Source organism: Heliangelus exortis, chromosome 2, assembly GCF_036169615.1.
Source record: "Heliangelus exortis chromosome 2, bHelExo1.hap1, whole genome shotgun sequence".
Taxonomy (NCBI): Eukaryota; Metazoa; Chordata; class Aves; order Apodiformes; family Trochilidae; genus Heliangelus; species Heliangelus exortis.
The window spans coordinates 109,007,151-109,028,791 of record NC_092423.1 but is presented as its reverse complement, the minus strand read 5'-3'; the positions used below and the strand labels follow the sequence as shown (position 1 = coordinate 109,028,791).

At 39.3% G+C, this 21,641-nt stretch overlaps 1 protein-coding gene across 2 annotated transcripts in view; it reads left to right on the top strand.

Moving 5' to 3' along the window:
• The window catches only part of LOC139793176 (ethanolaminephosphotransferase 1-like), a 55,600-nt gene that overhangs the window by 24,797 nt on the left and 9,162 nt on the right, over positions 1-21,641 (top strand). For both annotated transcript variants that reach the window (XM_071737503.1, XM_071737502.1), the window contains exons 5-6: positions 4,478-4,746; positions 11,385-11,493. In XM_071737503.1, coding sequence (XP_071593604.1) covers positions 4,478-4,746; positions 11,385-11,493 — 378 coding nt within the window. The remainder of the gene's footprint in view (positions 1-4,477; positions 4,747-11,384; positions 11,494-21,641) is intronic.

Here is a 21,641-nt window from a genome sequence, read left to right as displayed (position 1 = left end):
GGACTTAAAAAAACTCATTCAACAGAATTTTAAATTACATATTAGTGGTTTTGTGACTGTTGCTCTTCTCTCTTGAAAGTTCAAATTGCTTTAGAGAAACTGTGGAAATTGTTCCTTAGTAGAGGCTTTGTTGGGTTTCACAAAAATCTTTGTCCCTCAAATGATGATGTTCTGTGAAGCTGGCATTAGCAGAGGATGCTTCTAAAGACAGGAGCAGTGCTATTTCCACTACCACATTTGATGTAGGGGAACATAAATTGTTAAAGCAGAGAAAAAGGAAAATGAGTGTAGAATTGGTTTTTAATCTGTTACACACTTCAATGCTTATAGTGTGTGTCAGGAGAGAAGGACAAGCAGTGATAGGACAAGGGGTAACAGTTTTAAGCTGAAAGAATGTCATTTAGGTTAGACATTAGGAAGTTCTTCGTTTTGAGAGTGGTGGAGCAGGTTGCTCAGGGGAGCTGTGGGTGCCCCATCCCTGAAAGTGTTCAAGGCCAGGCTGGATGGGGCTTTGAGCAACCTGGTCTAGTTGAAGGTGTCCATGTCCATTCAAGGGGCTTAGAACTACATGATCTTCCAACCCAAAACATTTTATGATTCTGTAGTATGAATGTGGTGATAGGTCTGAGCTTATGGAGATGAAGTGGGTTTTTTTCTCCTGAACATCACTGCCTTATTTTCTGATTTTACTTATCCTACCATGGCTGTATTTTAGATATGCTGCGTATTGCTGTGTGGTGCTGTGAAGACAGACCTGAACTGATGCAGGCCTGGGAATGAGATGTTGGCATGTTTCTTGCTTTCTCTTCCAAAGCTAACTCACTCCAAACCAGTCTCTCCACAACATGGTGCAACAGAGCTCATTTGTTTGTTTTTTTGGGGGTAGTCAGGGTATCATTTTGACATGGAGTGCACTGTGCTGTGTAAAAATACCTTCTCTTTTGGAGGTGTTTCTCATAAGGCCCTGCATTGCAGAGTATAGCCATACATTTATGTGCCTTACTTAAGATACCCAAGCTCAGTATAAATGTGTTCTAGTTGTGCACTGCAGTGTTGTGCAAAGATGCTGACCAGTTTTGGTCTCAGATCCATGCATGTAGAGCCCTCTTGATAAAACTGGGTGGATCCCCTTGAGCAAACATCTTCCTCTGCATTGTGGATGCCTTGCCATTTCTAATCAAGCAGTGAGTTTGTGCCAAAATTTTTTTGTCCAGAATTTCTCTGCAGTTGTACCATAAAAATCATTGGAACAACAGTCCTTGAAGCTGACTACCAGTCTGTTTCCATAACAGCTCTCTGTAATTATTAGCAGAAGCAGTAGTTTCTTTTGTGAAAACCATTTAGGTAATTGTAGGGAAATTAATGAACTGGCTATTGTTTCATAAAGAGGAATTACATACTGGAGCTGTTAGTGTATGACACCCCTGAAAACTAATTATAGATTCAGCTTCTGAGGTTCTTCATGTAGGTTTGCCAGGGAGGCCTACATACAGTTTGTAATACTTGGAAGACAAGGAATATGATGTTGACAGTCAAAGCTATAACAAACCAATGTGCTTTCTGATTTTTGTGTCTGCTGTCCAAGCCACCTCGTGAAATATTTAGTCTCAGAATTAATTCAGCATGGCCAAAGTTCTCCCATTGGAACACTGCAAAGAGCCATAATAACTAACCAAATATGCAGCTTTAATCTCTCTCAGCTTCTTTTTAATGACATGGTTACTCTCCAAATTCCCTAGCATGTTGCGCTCATTCCCCCCCTTTTGTTAAGGTGGTTTGATATCTTCTCCCTTTCTGTAAAATGGAATGTTCTTTGCTGCTGTTTTGAATTCCACTATTTAAAAGTTACACAAACTTAAGTAAAACTGAGGCTTTATGAAAATTTATGAGAGAAAATTTTAATACAAGAATTCTAAAGCAGTGGAAGTGTGGAACAGTGTATGTCCCCTATGAACATGCACCAAGGTTGGCATGAAACAGAAACCTAAACCAAAGTATTTTCAGTCTCTTTAAAAGCTAATGAAGCCACATGGAGAATGTGGGTAAAGTTTTGTGAAAATTCAATTTTGCATATGTGTTATACAGTTCCAGTATTTTTCCCCTCGTCCTTTGCAATAATTAGTATTGTATTTCACCACACCATTATAAACCTGCCTCTTTTTAGTAAAACATTCCTACGAAATGAAACTAACTCATTCACTGATGTACATATTTTAGTATGTAATGTGAATACTATTTTGTGACAACATAAAATGTCGCATAAAGATCAATCTTCTCTCATTGTCATTAAAAAAGTATTACCCTTGTAATTGAATTCTCTCTGATTTGGGATAAATGTACTTGAAATATGAAAGACCATATACAGTTTAGGGTAGTTTACATACCTGTTTACTAGTTAAGTTTCAGAAGCATCCTAAAATAGACCAAAGCATATCTACATTTAAAACAACACAGTTCAAGTAACCTCAGGTTTATACACACAGTTTTCTTTCTGTGCTTTTCAGTAAGATGCAGGCAATTCAGTGGCAGTGTTAATGGAGAGAGGATGGAGCTATAGAAGGGGGCAAGCCATATTTGAAATCCTTTATGAGATCTTTAATTTTTAGAGTTCTGAGAACTGTCTCAAGAGATTTGTATTTTAGCAGAGAACATCTCACAGCTGTTTAAGTATTACAATAGGGAGATAGTTTCAAATCTGCACCAAATGAAATCCCATGTTTTCCTGGTTTAGATCCCTGAAGTATATTTACGTTAAACAAAACTCAGAGTACTGCCAAATAATCTGGAGAAGTAAGTAGCATATGATCTATAGCAGCTGTGGAATCTTTGGTCTCCCTCTGCTGTGCTGTATATCTAATAATTTTTGGGTTACTAATGCTATCAATAGCCATTTTTAGCTATAGCACCACATCTCCAGGTCTTCTAAATACCTCCAGGGATGGTGACTCAATCGCTTCCCTGGACAGCCTGTTCCAGTTCCTAACAACCCTTTCAGTGAGAATTTTTTCCTAATATAACAGAATCACAGAATCAGCCAAGTCTAAACTTCCTCTGGCACAACTTGTGGCAATTTCCTCTTGTCCTGTTGTGTGCTGCTTTGAGAAGATGCCAACACCCACCTGACTACAACCTCCCTTCAGGTAGTTATAGAGAGCTGTAGGGTCTGCCCTCAGCCTCCTTTTCTCCATCCTAAACAACCCCAGTTCTGTCTGCTGTGTTTCACAGGACTTGTGCTCTAGACCCTTCACCAGCTTAGTTGCTCTGAGCTCCATCAGCAAAATTCTACTTGTAGAGAGGTGTCGGAGGGTGCGGGCTTGCGGAGCAAAGAGACGACTCAATATGAGTTAGCAACTAAGCTCGATTTTATTAAGCAAAGTGTTACATTTATATGGTCTTGGCATCTTCGTGGCTCATGTTGATTGGCTGCGTGTTGCTGTCCACACACCTGTTGTCACGTTGCGATAAGGTACTGCTTATCATCCTTGTCCTGCTTTGTTGATCGCAGGCATCCTGTTTGCAACTTTTTATCTGCCGTAACTTTCTTTTTCTCAGGGGCTCAGAACTGGTTAAATACAACTGTTTATGTGCTGTCTATGCAATGCTTTCCCATCCTATTATTCTTCTTTTCTGCTGCCAACTCCCTTATCTTTTGCACATAGCTGATCTTTTAATAACCTTGCAGCTGGGCCTCAAGGCCCTTAGCTCACTCTGGCTAAAGCTGAATAGTCAGGATTGCTCACATGTCCGTTTTCTTCCAAAAACTCCCAACAGAGAGGGGCTCAAAGCTGGACACAGTGTTGGAGGTGCAGCCTCACCAGTGCTGAGTACAGAGGGACAATCACCTCACTACTCCTGCTGGCTACACTATTCCTGATACAAGCCAGGATGCTGTTAGCCCTCTGGATCACCTGGCTACACTGCTGACTTTTGGATCCTAAGACTTCAACCAAAAGACTCTTTAAAATATCTTATGCAGACACACACCCAAATAAATTTTGTGAAATTTGCTCCTTGAGGCTGTCATGTAACTGTTAGTTGTTGAGGCATTTAGAATCAGGCAACCTGAATTTACCCCACAAGTGATCTGAAGTCTTAGAGGGTCCACAACACCAACAGACAGGCAAGAAATACTGTGGACAGTGATCAGGACTTTCATAGAGACTGCAGAGACTGACATAGAAGTGGTTAAAGGCCACTGGGAACAGGTAATTATGAATATCTTTCTGAAGCTTGTAAAGAAGGTGGCACTGAGTATAAGAGGTGATGTAAGGACGAAAAAATGACTTTATAATTGAGACAAATGTTTTATAAGCAATGCTAGCATGATTGTATCCAAAGGTCCTGTTGTGCTTCAGTTTGCTCTCATCAGGGTAATTTTCCCATATTTTATATATGGCAGTAGTGAAATGTATGTGAAGGGAGTTACTCCTTTTTTATGTTCTAATTACTTATTTCTTTTCTTTCCCAATCCTTCTAGACTCCATAGATGGGAAACATGCTCGAAGAACTCAGTCCAGTACTCCTCTGGGAGAATTATTTGACCATGGGCTGGATAGCTGGGCTACCTCAATTTTTGTGCTTTCTTTTTTTTCTGTCTGTTCCCGTGACAATGGGAAGACTGGAGTTTCTGTATATACAATGTATATATATTTAAGCATCGTCTTGTTTAACTTTATGTGTTCACACTGGGAGAAATATAACACAGGAGTTCTTTTTCTTCCTTGGGGATACGATATAAGCCAAGTGGTAAGTATTTATCATTTCTGGTTTGGTTTTATTTTTTTAACTATGTCAGTGTTTTCATAATATTACAGTAATAGAAAAATAGAGCTCAAGGCAAATGTATTTGGCCAAGATTTTGAATGTGAAATAGCATAACCCTAAAAGTAATTCAGAAATATTTCCCGCATTTGCAAAAAAGGAACACTCTCGAGAAAATTGTCAGCATCAGAGATTCATTGCCTTGTGGAAATAAAAAGGCTTTCAGCAAGCCTAGCGGTCAGATAGTGCCCATGAGAATGTAATTTGACTGCATTTGATTTGTGGTATTAACAAAAATTGTTATGCTATTTGAAGCCATAAGCAATTTTCCCACCAACATGAGCTTCCGAGGCGTGATGTGAATTTGTCCAAGTAACACTTATTAACAGTAGTTATCCAGTACCAGACCTTCTCAGTTCTACCACCTCTACATCAAATGTGGTAGTAGAAATAGCACTGCACCTCCACAGTGGTCATTAACTGTTGTCAAGGGAATTTTACCCTTTAAAAAAATGTCAAAGCCATACTACTAGAAGTTTTCTATTTGCGAATGACATTCAGTAATGTGAATTATATATAAGCCTACAGCCAGTCCCCAGCTGCATTCCTAACTGGCTTACAGTCCTACCTTAGGGTACCCCTCTTCAGAAGCAGGATTAGGGCATCACAGTGAGTGGTGGGCTCAGTTCACAAATGAGTAGCAGCAGTAACAAGCTTGTTGCACAGGCAAGGGTCCAGCACAGGGATTTCTGGGCTGACTTCACCTTTTCTTAGATAGCCAGGCTCTTGCATCCTGAAGAGCACAGTCCCAGTCCTCTGAGCTTCCTGTTACAAGCATGAGATGAAAGGTACAGCCAAATATACATAATTGAAAGGGAGTTTGACAAATATTCAAGTATGTGTTTTAATGGAAATATTGTATTTGAATTAATGGCTGCAGATGTATTGCTGTAAACATAATCAGAATCCAGTGGTTTGAGAGCAACCCAGAGATGGTGGTCCAGCTGTGGTGCATCTGTTTTGTCCCCTAGAAAATAGATTGTGGGAGAAGAAGTTGGCTTAGAACTAAGACATTAGGCAGCCAGCTGGTCTGCAAGTTTCAGGCCTGTCTGAACAAGGCTTCTTAGTGAAGTTCTTCCAGCAGGAGAGGAATAGCTATGTTCAAACCAATGTCACTTGTTGCTCAGATGATTTCTTTAGATATACAAGTGAATGTTTAGAAAGCTTTTTTTGATTGCTATGGCATCCATACTATATTAGTGGTTAAATATGGGAGTGGGTATCAGCTAGGAGAGCAGGACTGTTAACTCTCTCAGTACCTTTCAGTGACTTGTGCCTCTGCCACTGCTCTCCCATCTGGCAAATAATGGTAATAACATTTCCCTGCCTGACAGATTTGTGGTGAGACTGACTTACAGTAAAGTCTGTAAACTGCATTGATTAACTTGGATGCAAGGTGCTAACAAATGCTATTTCCTGTTCCCCTCTGGTGTTGAATTACTGTCCTGCGTGCTTGCTTTTTAGTAACTTCTGTGATGGTTTGCCTATAGTCAAAATGATAATCATATAAATGTAAGGATCTTCTGATCCTATATAGCAAAACCATAAACAGCAGTGGAAGACTTCACTATTGAATTGTCTGTATGTCAGTTTTCCCCATCTGTAAAAATTAGTTTTGTAGTTGTGGTTGCCTATGAACAAAGACAAGAGAGGACTTGTAGCTCTTGTTTTGTAAACCCATTCAGCAAATTCTGTATGATGTGTACACTATCCAGCTACTTGGGAGGAGAGGATACTGAGGACACTGGAAGTGGCTGATGATGAGTAACAAAGGTAATGGTGCCTCCCCCCCCCCAACTTCTCTGCCAGCTATTTCCACAGTAACATTCAGAGGAAGAGAGGATGGAACCACCCAGAAGCTGCTTTCAGGCTAATTCCCAGCAATTAGTTAAGTATTTCCCCTGTGGCTTTCCTAGCTGGATTGCTGCATGAATGCTCCTCTCTGCTCCATTTTCAATAATTTCACTGGCACCATGGTGCTATTGCACTGGCATGTCAGACATTCAGGTGGTCTGGTCCCTTGCTTCTGCTTTTAAAATTTATGGTAGCCAGGACCTTTGGAATTTGTTATCATCACAAAGCTCAGGAAATACAGTAATTAGTATAAGTGTGCAAATAGATAACTGTTGACCTTAATGAAAGCTCTACTGGCACAAAGCTCCCAGGACACTGCTGAGTCAGCTCTGCTGCCTATAAACCCAGACAGCCCTTTCACTGCCTCCCTCTTAACTGTGGTATAAAGAGAGCTGCTGTTCCTCACAAAAAAATACCTCATTAGAAGCAGAGAAATTTGTGGGATTTATGCTGATCAGATATTTCTGCAACTTGATGATTTGTCAGAATTGGTACCTAATTGCTCTAGCTGCTGGGCTGTAATTGGTACTGCAATTAGCTTAGCTTACAACAGACAGGTATTTATAGGAAACTGTGGTATGTAAACTTGAAAAATGACTGTAATGTGTCTGAGATATGCTTGGTCAGCAGACTGTTAGGTTTGTGGGTCCGGGCTCAAGTAGTCAACGCATCTCCAACAGTGAACACTCTTCCCTCATCCTCCCTACAGCACAAAGATCTTCCTTCTGCTGACTCCTCTGCAGGCAGGAAAAGATGCAGAGAGGAGCCTCTTTACACACTGTCACCCAGACTGTTTTAATGCACTTTCAAGTAAGCACAAACCCCCAAAAGGGATGGGCTGGAGAGGAGCCTAAAAAAGAAACCCTTGCTATGTTTTTGAGTACATCTTGTTACAAACCCAAAGAAAGATAATACCTGCAAATTCAGCTTCTTGGAAAAAAAGAAGAGGTAAAGATTTCCTGAGAAATGAACATTTCAGGCTTCCTGGCATATAGAAGTTTTTCACAGACTTCCTCTGGATTGTTCAAAACTCGATTTTTCTCCTGAAAAAATTTAATATTCCCTTAACAGAGTACTCTCCTAATGCTTCTGTTGCTTTTCATAAGCCACTATAGTTGAATTCATAGTAGGGGAACAAAATATTTGTTTTTCCTTAAATATGATATAGTGATACCTCTATCAATACTTGTATTGATGCTGCCCCAAGTATTACAGGAAGGTACCCTTTATATTCTAAATAAAAGTTTAAAAGTGAAAATAAGAGCTATGTGGGAGCTGGAGTGATCTGGGTGATTCTGTGCTCCTTCTCCTCACTCTCCTGAGCTAAAACAGCAAGATAGAAAAAAGGCCAAAAGCACAAGTAGTCAGTGTGAAAGGCAACAGGCAGCTCTCTCTGGACCAGCCCTAACCCCATGAAGGGAAGGATATCCATACAGTCATGTCTGCAGACACTGATGCCCAGACCATAAGCCCCAGGTTCTGGGTTTGAGATGTTTTCCTAGCTGTTTCTGCCCTATGGCTTTGGATAATTGCAGCTAGGCTCCCGGGGAAAACACTGCCTGCCTTGAAACTCCAGATAAATGAAGTATATGGTGGAGGTAGTAACTTAAACATTGTAGAACTTTTTCTCCTTTCAGTCAGAACAGGGGAAAAGTTTCTTTGGGTGTCATATACTGGATTTTCTTTTGAGAAGCAGTTTACAAAACTCATGCTAAAATATAGTTCATACAATTTTTTCCTGTGTATAAGACAGAAAATGTAAATCATTAGGGAGAAAAAAGAAAGAATACTTTAGTCACAAAACTTACACCTGCCGTAGTGGAAAGACATGAAAGAGATGGTGATTTTTAAAAAGCAAATACTTTAGAGAACAATTAAGGCTAGAAGCTAAGAAATTTCAAGAAGTTATATTGCCTTATGGTTATAGAGAATTTTCCCAATGCCACAATTAAGAAGTAACATTCTGATTTTACAGAGGACACAGGTGATTATGTTGCTGTGATTCACAGAATTGTGACAAGAGGGGGAACCACTGCTCAGAAGCCAGGCATCCTGCTGTTCAGCCATATCAAAAGGCCTATAAATTGACACCATGTATTTTCAGATTTTTGTCTGCATAAGTGCTCCTCCTCCTCATAGATAAGGGCTTGGCAAGCCAGAAACTTTCTTGTTCAGACGCTACAGTGAGTTAGAATCCAAGATAGTGTGTGTTTGACACTAACTTGCCTAAGTAGCTCTTCTTGTGTTATTGAATTTGAACTTCCCATTTTACAAAAAGTTGCAATTACTTTTACTTTCTATAGACTACATTTTAATCTGAAAAGTACTGAAGCTGATTGATGCCAAAGAGATGAGTAGAAAACCTAGCTATCTTAAATAGAATTTTCCAGTTGTACTTAGGAACATTGTTCTACATTTTTTTTTTTACCATCAGTGCTTTTAAAAACATAGATTAGCATACTTAGCTTTTGTTTAATAATTTTTACAATCTTCAAATTTTGCTGAAATAGCTTATATCAAGGGATGCAGCTATTTTCTTGTCCGTCCGAGTCTTTATGATTGCCCCAGTGAAGTCAAAGTTATGAATCCTTGAAAAACAGTACACCAAAAATTCAAAGCCAGAGTGTTGGGGGTTTTTTTGCACACAACATCTGTTAAATAAGAGGCAGGTTCAACCTGTGAGTGCTGCATCACCAAATCCCAGGGCAGGGGGATCCCCCTGGGAGAGCTCTTTGCACCAACGCTGCTGTTCCTAGAATTGTGCTGACATCTGACAGTGATACTCATGACCCCACTGCTGAAAGTACTGGCTCTGGTAACAGATAATACTGAAGTTCCTCTTTTATCACTTGCCAAAATTTTTTGTTCAGAATTCAACATGTGAGGGTAAGTTCAGGCTCCAGCAAAGCCAGTTGGAGTTTTGCCATCAACTTTGGTGGGGCCAGCAGTCCATCTGTCAGGTCTTATAGATAACATAATTATTTTTTCAGAAAGCCAAGTGTTGGCTATGTTGTACTTGGTTGCTAAACCTATTTTACGTGCCCTTCATTTAGACCAAAATTTGACTCATTGTCTTCAATGGCCCAGTGCATAACTTCCATGAGTGCCTGTTCTTCTAAAATGCAGATCTGTTGTGCTGCTTGTTCTTACAGATGTTGTTCAGACATCCAGTTCTGCAACTCCCTACTCAAGCAGAAGTCTTTAAAACTCACATACTGGTAGGGCAAGAATGTTGAAATTAGATCGGAGAAATCAGTGAAGTCAAATACAATGGTAACAAGGTGTAATAGGGAGTTTAATGGACATCAGTGTTCTGCTACTAATCTGTAATCTTAAATAACCTCTTATCAAAAGAAAAGGTTTCCAGCGTATCTTTAAATTAAAGCAGTTAATCCAATTTAGAGGAATGGCAGAGTTGGCAGTGTTAGGTTTACAGTTAGACTTGATGATCTGAAAGGTCTTTTCCAACCTAAGTAATTCTATGAGTCTACAAAATGTATTTGAAGGTAAAAATTAAGAAAAAACATAATGGTAAACAATAGTAGTAAAAAATCAGTATTTTAAAAAAATAAACAACAACAACAAAAAACCCTAAAATCTGTCATGCAAGTAAAGCTGGGAATAGGTAACATGATTATGCAGTTTCCTAAATGGCAATATCAATAACGTAGTTGTTTTAATTTAGAGCCAAAGTGTATGTTCACAATTCATTCTTAATCCAAGTCTAGAATAGGTCAAGAGGTTGATGGAGATGTAGCATGAAACATAGAGCTCCTTATGAGTCTCATAGCAAAACTAAACAACTGAAACCCAAACAGCCTACAGAACGAGGGGGCAGAAGAGGCTGCAGGGGTGGTTGACCTGGGCTAAACCAGGTTTCAAAGGAGAAGAAAGTCCCTTGAGGAGGTGGGATCAAGGACTTAAGGCTTAGGAACTGTGCTACATGCCCAAAATAGTAAAACTTGGACAATTTGTGCCATAAATTGTAGGTAGTGCTTCTACTTGCAATGCAATGGATGTGAAAGGTATTGATGTTGGAGCTATAGGGTTCTGACTGCATTAAGATTTCTGACCTGAGCTGGGACACAAAATTAACTCTGAAGAGTAAGTAGAAACTGCCTTTGCATCTCTACTGAAACCAGTTGCACTCCAGCAGCTGACTCATGAGTCTCCTGTGTGAGTCCTTTCACTCCTAATGAAGTTTGACTACTTGTTTCTCTTTGTGTCCTGTAATGATATTGTCTGTCAGATGACTTATAAATCAAGGAAGACTTCATCTCCCTCCTTCCTCTTCTTTTTATTTTTTCACATTCAGTTGGATTTTTTTTAATATTTCAGGTGAGCTTAGATGGATATGAGAAAGTGCATTATCAGTGGGGAGAGCTGGCTTTAAGAAGGGATTTAGAAATCAGGTGTTTTGAAAAGGTGTGTCAGTATTACTACATACAAACAGATGCCAACATTAGCAGAGATGCTGCTTGCTCACTGTATTTCATATGTTTTAAATAATTTTGTTGGTGAGTGTGGAAGATGTTCACTTCTTAGAAGTAATTGTTTAGGGATGTCAGCATACAGTCCTGTAGAGTGTAGGCAGGACGAAAAGAACAGATTTTTTTTTTTTTTTACACTTACACTTTTACTAAGATCATAAGCAAAGTTCAGTGCCTTTAAAAGTAAAGGACTGACTATACTTTATCCTTTTCCTATAGGTATTAATTACAGCATATCTGCTCACTGGTGCTGTTGGTGTGGAAGTCTGGCAGAAGCCTTTCCTGTTTGGCTATTACATCACAGATATATTAGTAATCTTGCTTATAGGTAAGTGTCCAGATCCATGGAAAATTGCACTGTTTTAAAATTATTTTATTAGGTATTTCTTCTATTTCCTTCATAATTTTTTGTTGGGGTCTTGGGGGTTTTTTTAGGGTTTTTTTGTGTATGTGTGTTAACTAGACCAAAACCCTCATGAACAGAGCTGATTAAAAAGGCAAATATTGGAAAACTTCTAAAAAGTAGATAATTTTGGAAATATCTTTCCTTGCTGAATTACTATCTGCTGCATACTAATAATACAGATAATGTCTCTTATTGCCATGAGCAGTTCAGTGCTGTGTGCTGGTTGCTTTTGAAGTACCAGGAACTCCTTGTGTCACTCAGGTATATGTTGCTCACATTTACATATATCACAAGTTTAATGTTTTGGCCTGCAGCACACTATGCTCCAAAACATTATGGATAGAAGGCATTACTTAAATAATCTTTGGAGACACAAGTGTAGATCTGAAAGATCTATATGGTTTCTAAGCTCTTCTTTAGATTTACTTTCTGAACTGAAGTTCAGAAGTTCAGTTTTTCATACACAGCAATAGCTTATTTGCTCATTATTTGGTACTGTCAGGATAGTTTGAAATAAGCACTGAACATTTTTCAATTTCTGTAGCTAGACTGAGAACAAGAGTGCTTACATTTTAATGAGCTGGAAACATGTTAATCTTAACTAAAAATGTGTGTATATGAAATGGCTTCTATATGTTTCTTGGAAGGTGAAGAAATCAGGATATAAATTTTAGGGAATTTTATATGGAAGTACAAATGACAAGAGGAGGGCACCAAAACAAGTGTTTGGCATAGAGAAGCTGGACTTAGTCCTTAATGTCTTTGGAACTTAAGCCAAATGGAGGGCTTGGACATAGGTCCACACCCACTGTTGATTTTAACTAGGAGTCTTCTGAGCATTTCAGGAGGACTTTTGAATTCACTTCACTGAGGTGTGTTTTTTTATCACCCTTTCCCAAGGAGACACCTTCAGCAGGTAGCACCTCCATCCTCAGTTTTACTTCCCAAAATTCCCACACTGGAAGGGACCCTCAGTTGAGGCCATACTTTCTGTGAGCATCATGTGCAGGGATGTGGTTTTGACAGTCCTTTGGCAGTCCAGAGTATAAAACTGACCATGTGTGACCAAGACTGTACAATTGTTTAGGGTCTTTTTTGTTTTTGTTTTTGTTTTTAGTGTCAGACCTCTTTAGGGCACTCTAAGGAAAAGAAAGGAAGAAGAAATAACTGAGCTTGGCAGAGGTGTTGCTATAAAACGCCCTCTGGTGGCTGCAGGGCAGTGAGGGATGAGGAGTGTTGTGAAAGTCCTGGAGAGATGAGTGCTTGCTCTTCCTTTGCATTTGGGAAGTCATGGATGAAGGTTTAATTCAAACTGCTCAGTGTCTTGGGAGGGCTTGTTATAGGGAAGCATGTCAATGGCATCAAAGCTGCAGAACTGACCATCCTTTTCCATACTCTACCAAAACCAGCTGTAAAGCAAAGGGTTTTTTTTAGCATTAGAAAGAAGTACTGCTTCTGACTCCTGTGGTACACCTGCATGAATGGGTCTATGAGCAGGGAACTGAGTATTTTTTCCATCATGGTCCCAGGCAGATTAGGCATCAGTAAGGCCCAAAAGATTTGTTTAAAAACATTCTCACACACTATCCACAGTGTCATTAACAGGGCAACTTTGGCAGCTTAATTATAATTCAGTCTGGGTTTAAAGAACGAGAGAAACTATCTTGCTAGGGCCTGTATTATAAAGTTAGTGAATCTCTTAAAAACAGGCACTAAATTTAAATATTAAGAAAGCAGAATCCTTCCACTGAATATCCCACTGATCCAGCAAGCATGGTCATTTCCCCACAGGTTTGACTCTGAACTTAGCAATAGTGATTAAGACAGTTTTCACTGGGTAGCCTGTGTGCAGTGAATATGGATATGTAAAGTTTGTAGAAGCTTGCAGTAAATTGCAAGAGGTGACTGCAGAAAAAGTCTTGGTTTAAGTTACACCAAGGGCTGAGCAGTTAGGAAGAATAAATTCTCTCCTTTAGAGAGGCTGCAGCAAGTGTGTCTTGCTCAGTCAGATCCATTTGTATTGAGAGTGCCCACTCTCTGGCATGCTCAGTTAAATGCCTTTGTGGGTTGTTAAAAGAAAAAGGGATGTAGTGGTTTTCTAGTGTTTTTTATGAGTTAGTTTCCCAGGACCCTGAGAGGAGCCATTAAACCATAACAGGCTGTTCTTAACCACCTGATGGCATTTAGTAGTCACTAGTGGTCCCTCTAACAATGAACCTATAGCTACTCCATCACTGCTTGGCAGAGGTTTCACGTGTCATTTCGTGCTTTTACTGTTCTGCACACAACAGAAGTTCAGCTGCTGAGCGCTCAGTTCTCTGAGAGCAGCTGGGCTTTAGCTGGTGCCTTCTGCAGTGGAAGAAATGCAAATGGGATGCACAAAAATGAAGTTTTTCAGATGTTTTTTCTAGAGTGTCTGTGGGGAAGAAAAAAAAAAGACTAAAAAAAAAAAGAATAGCCCACATATAACCTAAGGATTAACTCTACCACCTCAGAGGAAGCTGTGGTATCACCAGGTGACACTCACTTGCTGAAAATAATGGCATTTTTATCAGGTGCCAGAACAAAGATATACATAAAAGTGCAGCAATCCTGGTGTTTAGGTTAGGTTTTTTAGGAAATTCTCATAAGAGAGAGCTTTATATATGTCCCTGGGAACTGTCTAGCAATAGTCTTAGCAACTGTGAACACCTGTAGGCAGCTGAACAGTGACCTCAGAGGACTCCCCTGTGAAGCAGAGAAACTTCTGCATGGTATTTTATGGGAATCCTTCAGCTACCCGGTGAACATAAAATCAAAATTTTCCACAGGCAGCGAGTGCAGTTCCATCCTTCAGTTCCAAAACACACACCTAGCTGAACACCAAAGGAGTAAGGCTGTTCTCCTGTTTCCAGAACGTGTTGTCCTGGCTGCTAGACAGAAATGCCTTTTCTCTCCTAGCATGACAGGAGCCAGACCTTTGTAAGGTTATGTGCCTGCGTGCTCAGCTGGAACTAATTACTTCTGCTCTCAGCAAGGTTCCTGTGGATGACTCCAAAAGCTCTCTTGGGATTTAACCACAATTGTCCTATAGTATTTTCTGGCTAACTAGGGTTCTCTCAAAGGGCAGCCCTGGGCTGAGAGCTATCATTTATTTTCAGCCCCCCAGGGCATCCCAAAGGTCTAGCATTCCCTGTCACTCTGCTATCAGGTTAAGAGCAATATAAAATATTTATAATAAGCATTTTAAAACTGTCAGTTCCCTACATAAAGTCCAGTAACAGAAATGGTGCTGGAGGCTTCATAAGAAGATTTGAACTGACAGGTAAACATTGGTAGTTCAGGGAGCATCATTATTAATTGATGATGATTTCTTTCTCACATTGCAATTAAATGACCTGCATTAAGTGCATGTTCTGAATGAATCATTTCCCATTCTTGGGGCATTCATACTACCTCTTTATGAGGTAGATTTTATAATGTCTAATAAAATTTGAGTTGAGGCTGCAGTTCTCCCCTTGCTGGAGACATTTATGTGTCTATTTTCCTCTACCTGACTATTCATTTCCATGCAACTTACGAGAAACTTCCTTTGACCTGTTTGTTCGGAGTTGACCAGAGGGCTCAGAAAGTTACGACAGGATGCACACAAACAAGGAAAGTGTTATCATGTCAGCTTCATTCCTTAGAAAGCTAGACTGGAAAAATGACTCCTGGAGGCTCAGAAAGATTCCTGCTCCTCGTCAGTATTACAACCACAAGAATAGGCTTTGTTGTTAAAGGATCACTAAAGCATGGAGTGGATCTGCTGTAGTTCTGTGGCAGATGGGACAGACAGTTCTGTAGTCCAGACATGGTGGCACATTTGAGTCCACTCTACCTGGTCAGTAGTGCCCAGATCTGGCTACTGAAGCCTGTGGGAAAACTTAAGACAAATTTTCAAAATACAGATTTGAACATGAAATGTGAATGGAGTGCTAACATCTGTCAGAGATTTGAAGCTTGAACTTTCTTTGAAGAGATGGGGCCAAAGCATTCAGATTTTTTTTCCTGTGGTGTGTATTGGCTTGGGTTCTGTGCAGACTTTTGCAGAGTGTGGGTTCCTTGAAGTTCACTCCTTCTCTGAGCTACTTCAGTATATAAAACGAGGAGCAAATACATAAATGAAAACATATTAGCAGCAAACAAAGTAATTATGAGACCAAACCACAACATATGAAACTTGGCAAGTATTTGAATTCTGTCAGTGGGAAAGCACAGCTACCCATCTAAAAGTGCCTTGTCCTTACACTGCATTCTGGTTTGAAGGAGGACACAGACTTACCTGCTCTTTTTCTCAGCATCACAAAATACTTTAAAAGCCTTGGTCAAACAGACATGATCTGAAATTCACATTCGTTTGGTTAAGAATGAAACTGATTCTATTATATCGGTGTTGGAAGTAGAAATGTGCCGTAGTTTTATTCATTTTAATGTATCTGGAAGTCCTTAGGGCTAATCCTTAGCAGGACATTTATCTCCTATAAGTTCATCCAGCATATCTGCATCACAGCAGGTGGGCAGATTTCTTTTGGATGGAGCAATGTGAATGTGGTGCTCAGCCCTTTCTCCAGGCAACTGCTTCTGCATGGGGCAACCTGCTCTCTCATATTGGTCTTGGAAAACTTGTGATCCTGTGAGCCTCCATAGCAAGGTCTCTGGGTTCTTTTATAGTGCAAAGCAATAATCACAAAGTTGACTTAAGTGCATTTCTGACTTAAGTGGAAGGAGTTTTTCTTTTTTACATATATTACTTAGAAGTTGTTTCTGCCTCATACGACTAAGTCATTCTGAAGTGATCTTCTATAGTTCCCATTGCAAAATGTCTCATGGTTCTGCCTTACTGATGGACAGCTGAATGATGAACAGTAAGTGATAGGTTTTCAAAATGTTGTCTCTCCAACAGGCCTTGACTAGCTTTGTTTTAAAAGGGTGGTTAACATGAGTCGGCTTCCACATGTCTGTCACCAATTTAACATTGATTAAAGCGTTGTTGTGACAGATTGTAAGAGCTTACATTGAAGTAAAGGGTGTGAAATACTCACCTGTCACTCAAGATACATATATAAGAAGCAGATGAGTTCATGTTTGGAGTAACTCATCTGCACCAGTCAGAACAATAACCCAGAAAACCAGAGCTCTGAAGCCTGGAGGCAGAAAAGTGTCACGGGATGCTGATTGCAAGTGGGAGTGGGTTTGGTGGTGTTATCTGTGAGGGGTCATTTCTTGGGCAGTGGGAGCCCTGGAGGAAAGTCAAACAAGGGAGCTCACCTGTCACAGTCCTTCTGGAAGCCAGCCTGGGCTTCTCAAAGCACTGATCCTCTGGTGCTTGATTCTCTGCCCAGAAGAAGGGAATAATGTGTAGGTGCTGTGTGAGTGGGACTACATCAAGGAAGCATCTACCTCCATAAACTAATTTCTCAATCTATAATAAATCCAGTGCTCGAAATGCTAATTTACATTTAGGTTGGACTTAGGATCACAGAATCACAGAATTATTGAGGCTGGGAAGAACCTCTGAGATCGTGATTCCAGTTCAAGGGAGATAAATTTGGCATGTGCTTCCTTAGATGCTGAAAATAAGCATAACAAATGCATCCCCTTACAGTCTTTATACTCAAGAAGTATCTGAGATGCTAAACATCAAAAACATATATCAACTATGTGGACAAGGGCAGTGCTCGTGTTTGCACTGTCCTCACTAACCCTGTATAGGTCTGTTTGGGTGTATTTTTCATCTGTCCTTAAATTGCTCAACGTATTCAGACTTTACAGCTGATTTAAATCTGGAAATTATATACTCATTTTCTAACTTTTGTTTCCCAGTTACTAAGTCATTCTAATTTTACAATTTTATATAATAATAAAACATAATTTTATAGTTAATGGACATCTCAATATGCAATTATCTGTATGCACAACCAATTGAAAGCGTTGTCTTCTTAAGAAATGCCTGAGAAAATCACACTGTTCCATGAAAAGCTGCTGTTCCAGTTACAGGTGCTTCTAAATGTTCACCTTTTGATGAAGCTTGCTTCCAGGCAGTGATCAATATGATAAACATTCAGCAAGCTAAGATATTTTCATGTGGTTGGCTGCTCTAAATGTGGAAGAAATTTGGAAAAAAACATGGAAAAAGTATTTAAAGATTTTTTTCAATCTAATATTGAGGCCTAAAGATTTTAATTTTTTTTTTTTTTTTTAATTTTTATTTTTTGTCTGATGGCTAAGAAAGGTAAATGCTGTATTTGACATGCCATTTCCTTAAAGCAAGTGTTGACTATGATGGATTTTCAACCTAGTGATAGCAAGGCCAAGCATTGTCCTGGCCATGGGGCAACTGAAGAACAAGAGAGGAGGGTGATGGGATTTCATTTGTGATTTTCATTTGTGAAATTTGTGAGTTTTCATTTTGTGAGTTGATTTTTACCAAGCTCAACTTCTGCAGTATGCCCAGGAGAAGGTCTACGCAGTGGCCTTGACAGCCTCCCAAGTGGTAGGAATGCTTTGAGGGGTCTTCCCTGGGGGAGTGGGGAAATGGAAAGGTACTTTCCTGTACATATTCCTGCAAATTCCAGTGCAGTGATGTAACTTCACCTGAAGTTACATCCCTGTATTGCACTGTCTAATTTTTTAACTTTCAACTATCAGGAAGAGCCAATTCTTAATAATATTTCACTTCCTTTCTTAGGATGTTTTCACTTGTCTGGAACATGACAACAACTACAATTTATAATGAGAAAGGCGTGAAGAAGATAAACAGTTAACATAAACATTTTACTTTTTTGAAAATATTGTTTTAGGTGTCTTGGCTACCTACTTGGAGTTGCTTTTCTTATTTAGCTATGTTTTCAATCTGTGAAGTTCGGTGTTTTCAGGAACCTGGCTGCCTGTGACAGGCTTTCTAGCTTTATCTGAAATAGCATTTTCCAGAGCTGACAGTAGTGTCAGCAGTTCATTTCTGGCCATACCCTCTCTTCCTTTCCAACACGCAAGTCTGTATTTTGCAGGAATCCCTAAATTAGCTGAGGTACAGCAGCCACATTCAGAAACTGCACCGTGTCACAGAAACATAACCAAGCTGTCAGCAGGCCCTCAGTAATCTTTAAGGCATGGTTTAAGACATCCTCATGTGACTAAACTTAATTACATTACTCTTAGTCTAGACTGACACTAGGGACAAATGTACTGTGGTATCCATCACATCCTAGCTTTTTTTTTTTTTTTTTTTTTTTCCTAATTCACTCAGCAATAGCACTCATTGAAAAGCACCAAATGAAATCTGAAGTTGTCACTAGAAGTGATGGGAATTATCTTTTTGATCCCTTTACACACATTAATATATATATATAAATATATTCATAAGTATATATAGTGTATGTACTTGTGTGTTCATATATATATATATATGGAAAACAAGGTACACCTTCATTTGTGACATGTCTCTAATCCTGAATTCTTGAATGCGTTGATGTTTTTGTTTGACTGGTTTTTTTTAATACAAACAAAATAATTATCCTCTAAAAAGCTTTAAAAATGCAGGATAGTGCAAAGCAGAGGACTGACCATAGGGTTGTACCTAAATCCTAGGATCTGGGCTTGCTACTTTCAGCCTAGCATGACACAAGAACTCCCTGTGTGTATCTGTGCCACCCATCTGTGTTTTAGTATTTCTGCCTCCGACACAGGCCTGTGTTCTTACTGTTAGGTCTCAGAATTTAAATCAGCTGGAAAATCGGGGAAAATATTACAGGAGAAATTTAAAAATACTGGAATGACAGTAATACTTCCAATACCCACTCGATGAGTTGTATTTCCTGTAATGTGTTAAAAATCTCTAATACACTAAACTGGGGGTTTTTAAGGATTTCAAAATAAAATACATGCCTTTAGGACATTAAAAAAAATCTAAAAAGAAAAAAAATTTAAAAAAAAAGAAAAAAAAAGAAAAGCAGAAAGCAAAAGCAAAAGAAAAAGCCTCATCATCACAATTTAGGCAGTGGCTGAGGGCCAGAGAGCCTGCAGAGGCTTTGCTTTCCAGGCTGCACCTTTTGTTCCCCAGAGCAGGAGGGAATGGCAGCAATGCGGAACCAGCAGTTTAGCTCCTGGGCACAAAGGGATCCTTAATGTCAATTAAAAAGCAGACTTAATGAGTACCAAAAGCAGCCCCCAAGCCAGGCCTCCTTAGCTTAAAAAAAAAAAAAAAAAGATGGGAAAGCAACATGTTGTAGGAAATGATGGAATTTTGAAAATCCCATAAGAAACAGGGGAACACCCTTTGCTTTCCCTACCACATCCTCAGCTCTCTGAAAGGGAAGCCCTGTAAAAATACAGAGGAGTAACTGGGGTAACTGCCCCAGCCCAAAAGTGGCTTTTAGCTATCTGAGGGATTGTTTGTGGTCAGTGTGTTATTTCTAAGTAAAATGGCACTTCATAAAAATAACAAATTGTTGGCAACCATTGGTCTTTGAGTTCTATTTCTAGTTCTAGTCTCTATTTCTGTTCCTCTCGGTTGCTTTTCTCCTAACAAATCAAACTTCAGGACTGCAGCAGGAAATTTAGATTTAACCTCAAGAGTCAATGTTTTGTCTCATGTCTGCTCTAATGTGATACAGATGTTGGAACTGCTGTACGTAACTCAAGATTTTATTGAACTAGCCCTCCCTGCCTAATAGAAAACATAGCTAACTGGAGCACACATTAAGCACAGATCATTCTGAAGGCTCTAAGCTTGAGAATTTTGGAAATTTATTTACAGGATACTTGGGATATTACTTCAGCTGCACATCCTTCAGCTGTTTGATGCAGAGTTCCTACCGTGGTAAAGAAGCAGAGCTCATTATCTTCCTCTTTTTAGAAAACAAAACCAAAGAGTAAACACGTAAAAATGCAATACCTGTAATTATTTACAAGCTGGATATTTTTTTTCCAATTCTTTGATTCCTTCTCTTTAAAAGTTAATCAGAACAGCTGGAGAAATAGATTATGCTTTTCATCTATTTTTGTTTTCTGACAATCCTGATCTCCACTATTCATGCTTTCTTGGTTTTCCTTCTCTTGAGTTGCCACTTTGACCAGAGCATGTTAAACACTTGGGTATTTCTTTGATGAGGACTGAACTGTAAACACTGACATTTCTCAAGACTCTGCTATGCCATTTTAGCCTCAGTACAGAGTCCACTGAAATCCCTCCTTTCCTTTGTGTCTTCTTAGGTTTCTTTATTTCTAATAATGAGATTTAAGTTTGCTACTTTTCTATACAAACAGTATACTGTGATTCTTAGATGGGATTTTTTTAAGGTAAAATCAGAAACTTTACCATGTCAGAGTGCTTGCCTTCCCCATAACAACATAGGAATTATGTATTATGTTAGTGCACCAAAACCAACCCTCTTGCCTTATAATATAAAACCTGGCAGAAATATACTATGCAGAGCAATTTCCAAGCAGCAAACAAAATGGGGAAAAGCAGTTGATACACAAAAAGTGAGGAATAAAACCAAAACCAAAGAGCTCTGTGAGGAAACACAAAGAAAATGAGTGTTGCAGATTAAAAAAGGATTATATATTTTTTCACCATTTAGGCTGACTAATCTGTTGATTTTTTATTTAAATCTTCCACTTCTTGCTGGAACTCTTTTTTGAGCCTTGGGTCGACCAATGTATTTGGGATGTGTGTGTTAGACAGGACACTACTGAGTCTTCAGGGCTGGTAGCAGCTGTCTTGGTAATACTGGCAGCAATGCAGGTAGAACATAGTGATAGCAGCCATGAATCCTTGTCCTTTGCAGGTTAAAGCTGAGCTCCAGAAAGGTCACTATTAAAAAAAAAGGTAATCGTAAAAAACCTCATGGCCATATTGTGAAAATTAATTAATTTCAGCCATGCTATCAGCAAAGCAGATCATTAGTTGAACCTTAGTATGTTGAACTATAAACCTGTTGTTTCCCCAGTAATGTGGACAGCCCTGTTGGAGGTTGATAGTCTTTATATATTCCATTAGAATCACAGAATTGGCTGGGTTGGAAGGGACCTCAGAGATCATCAAGTCC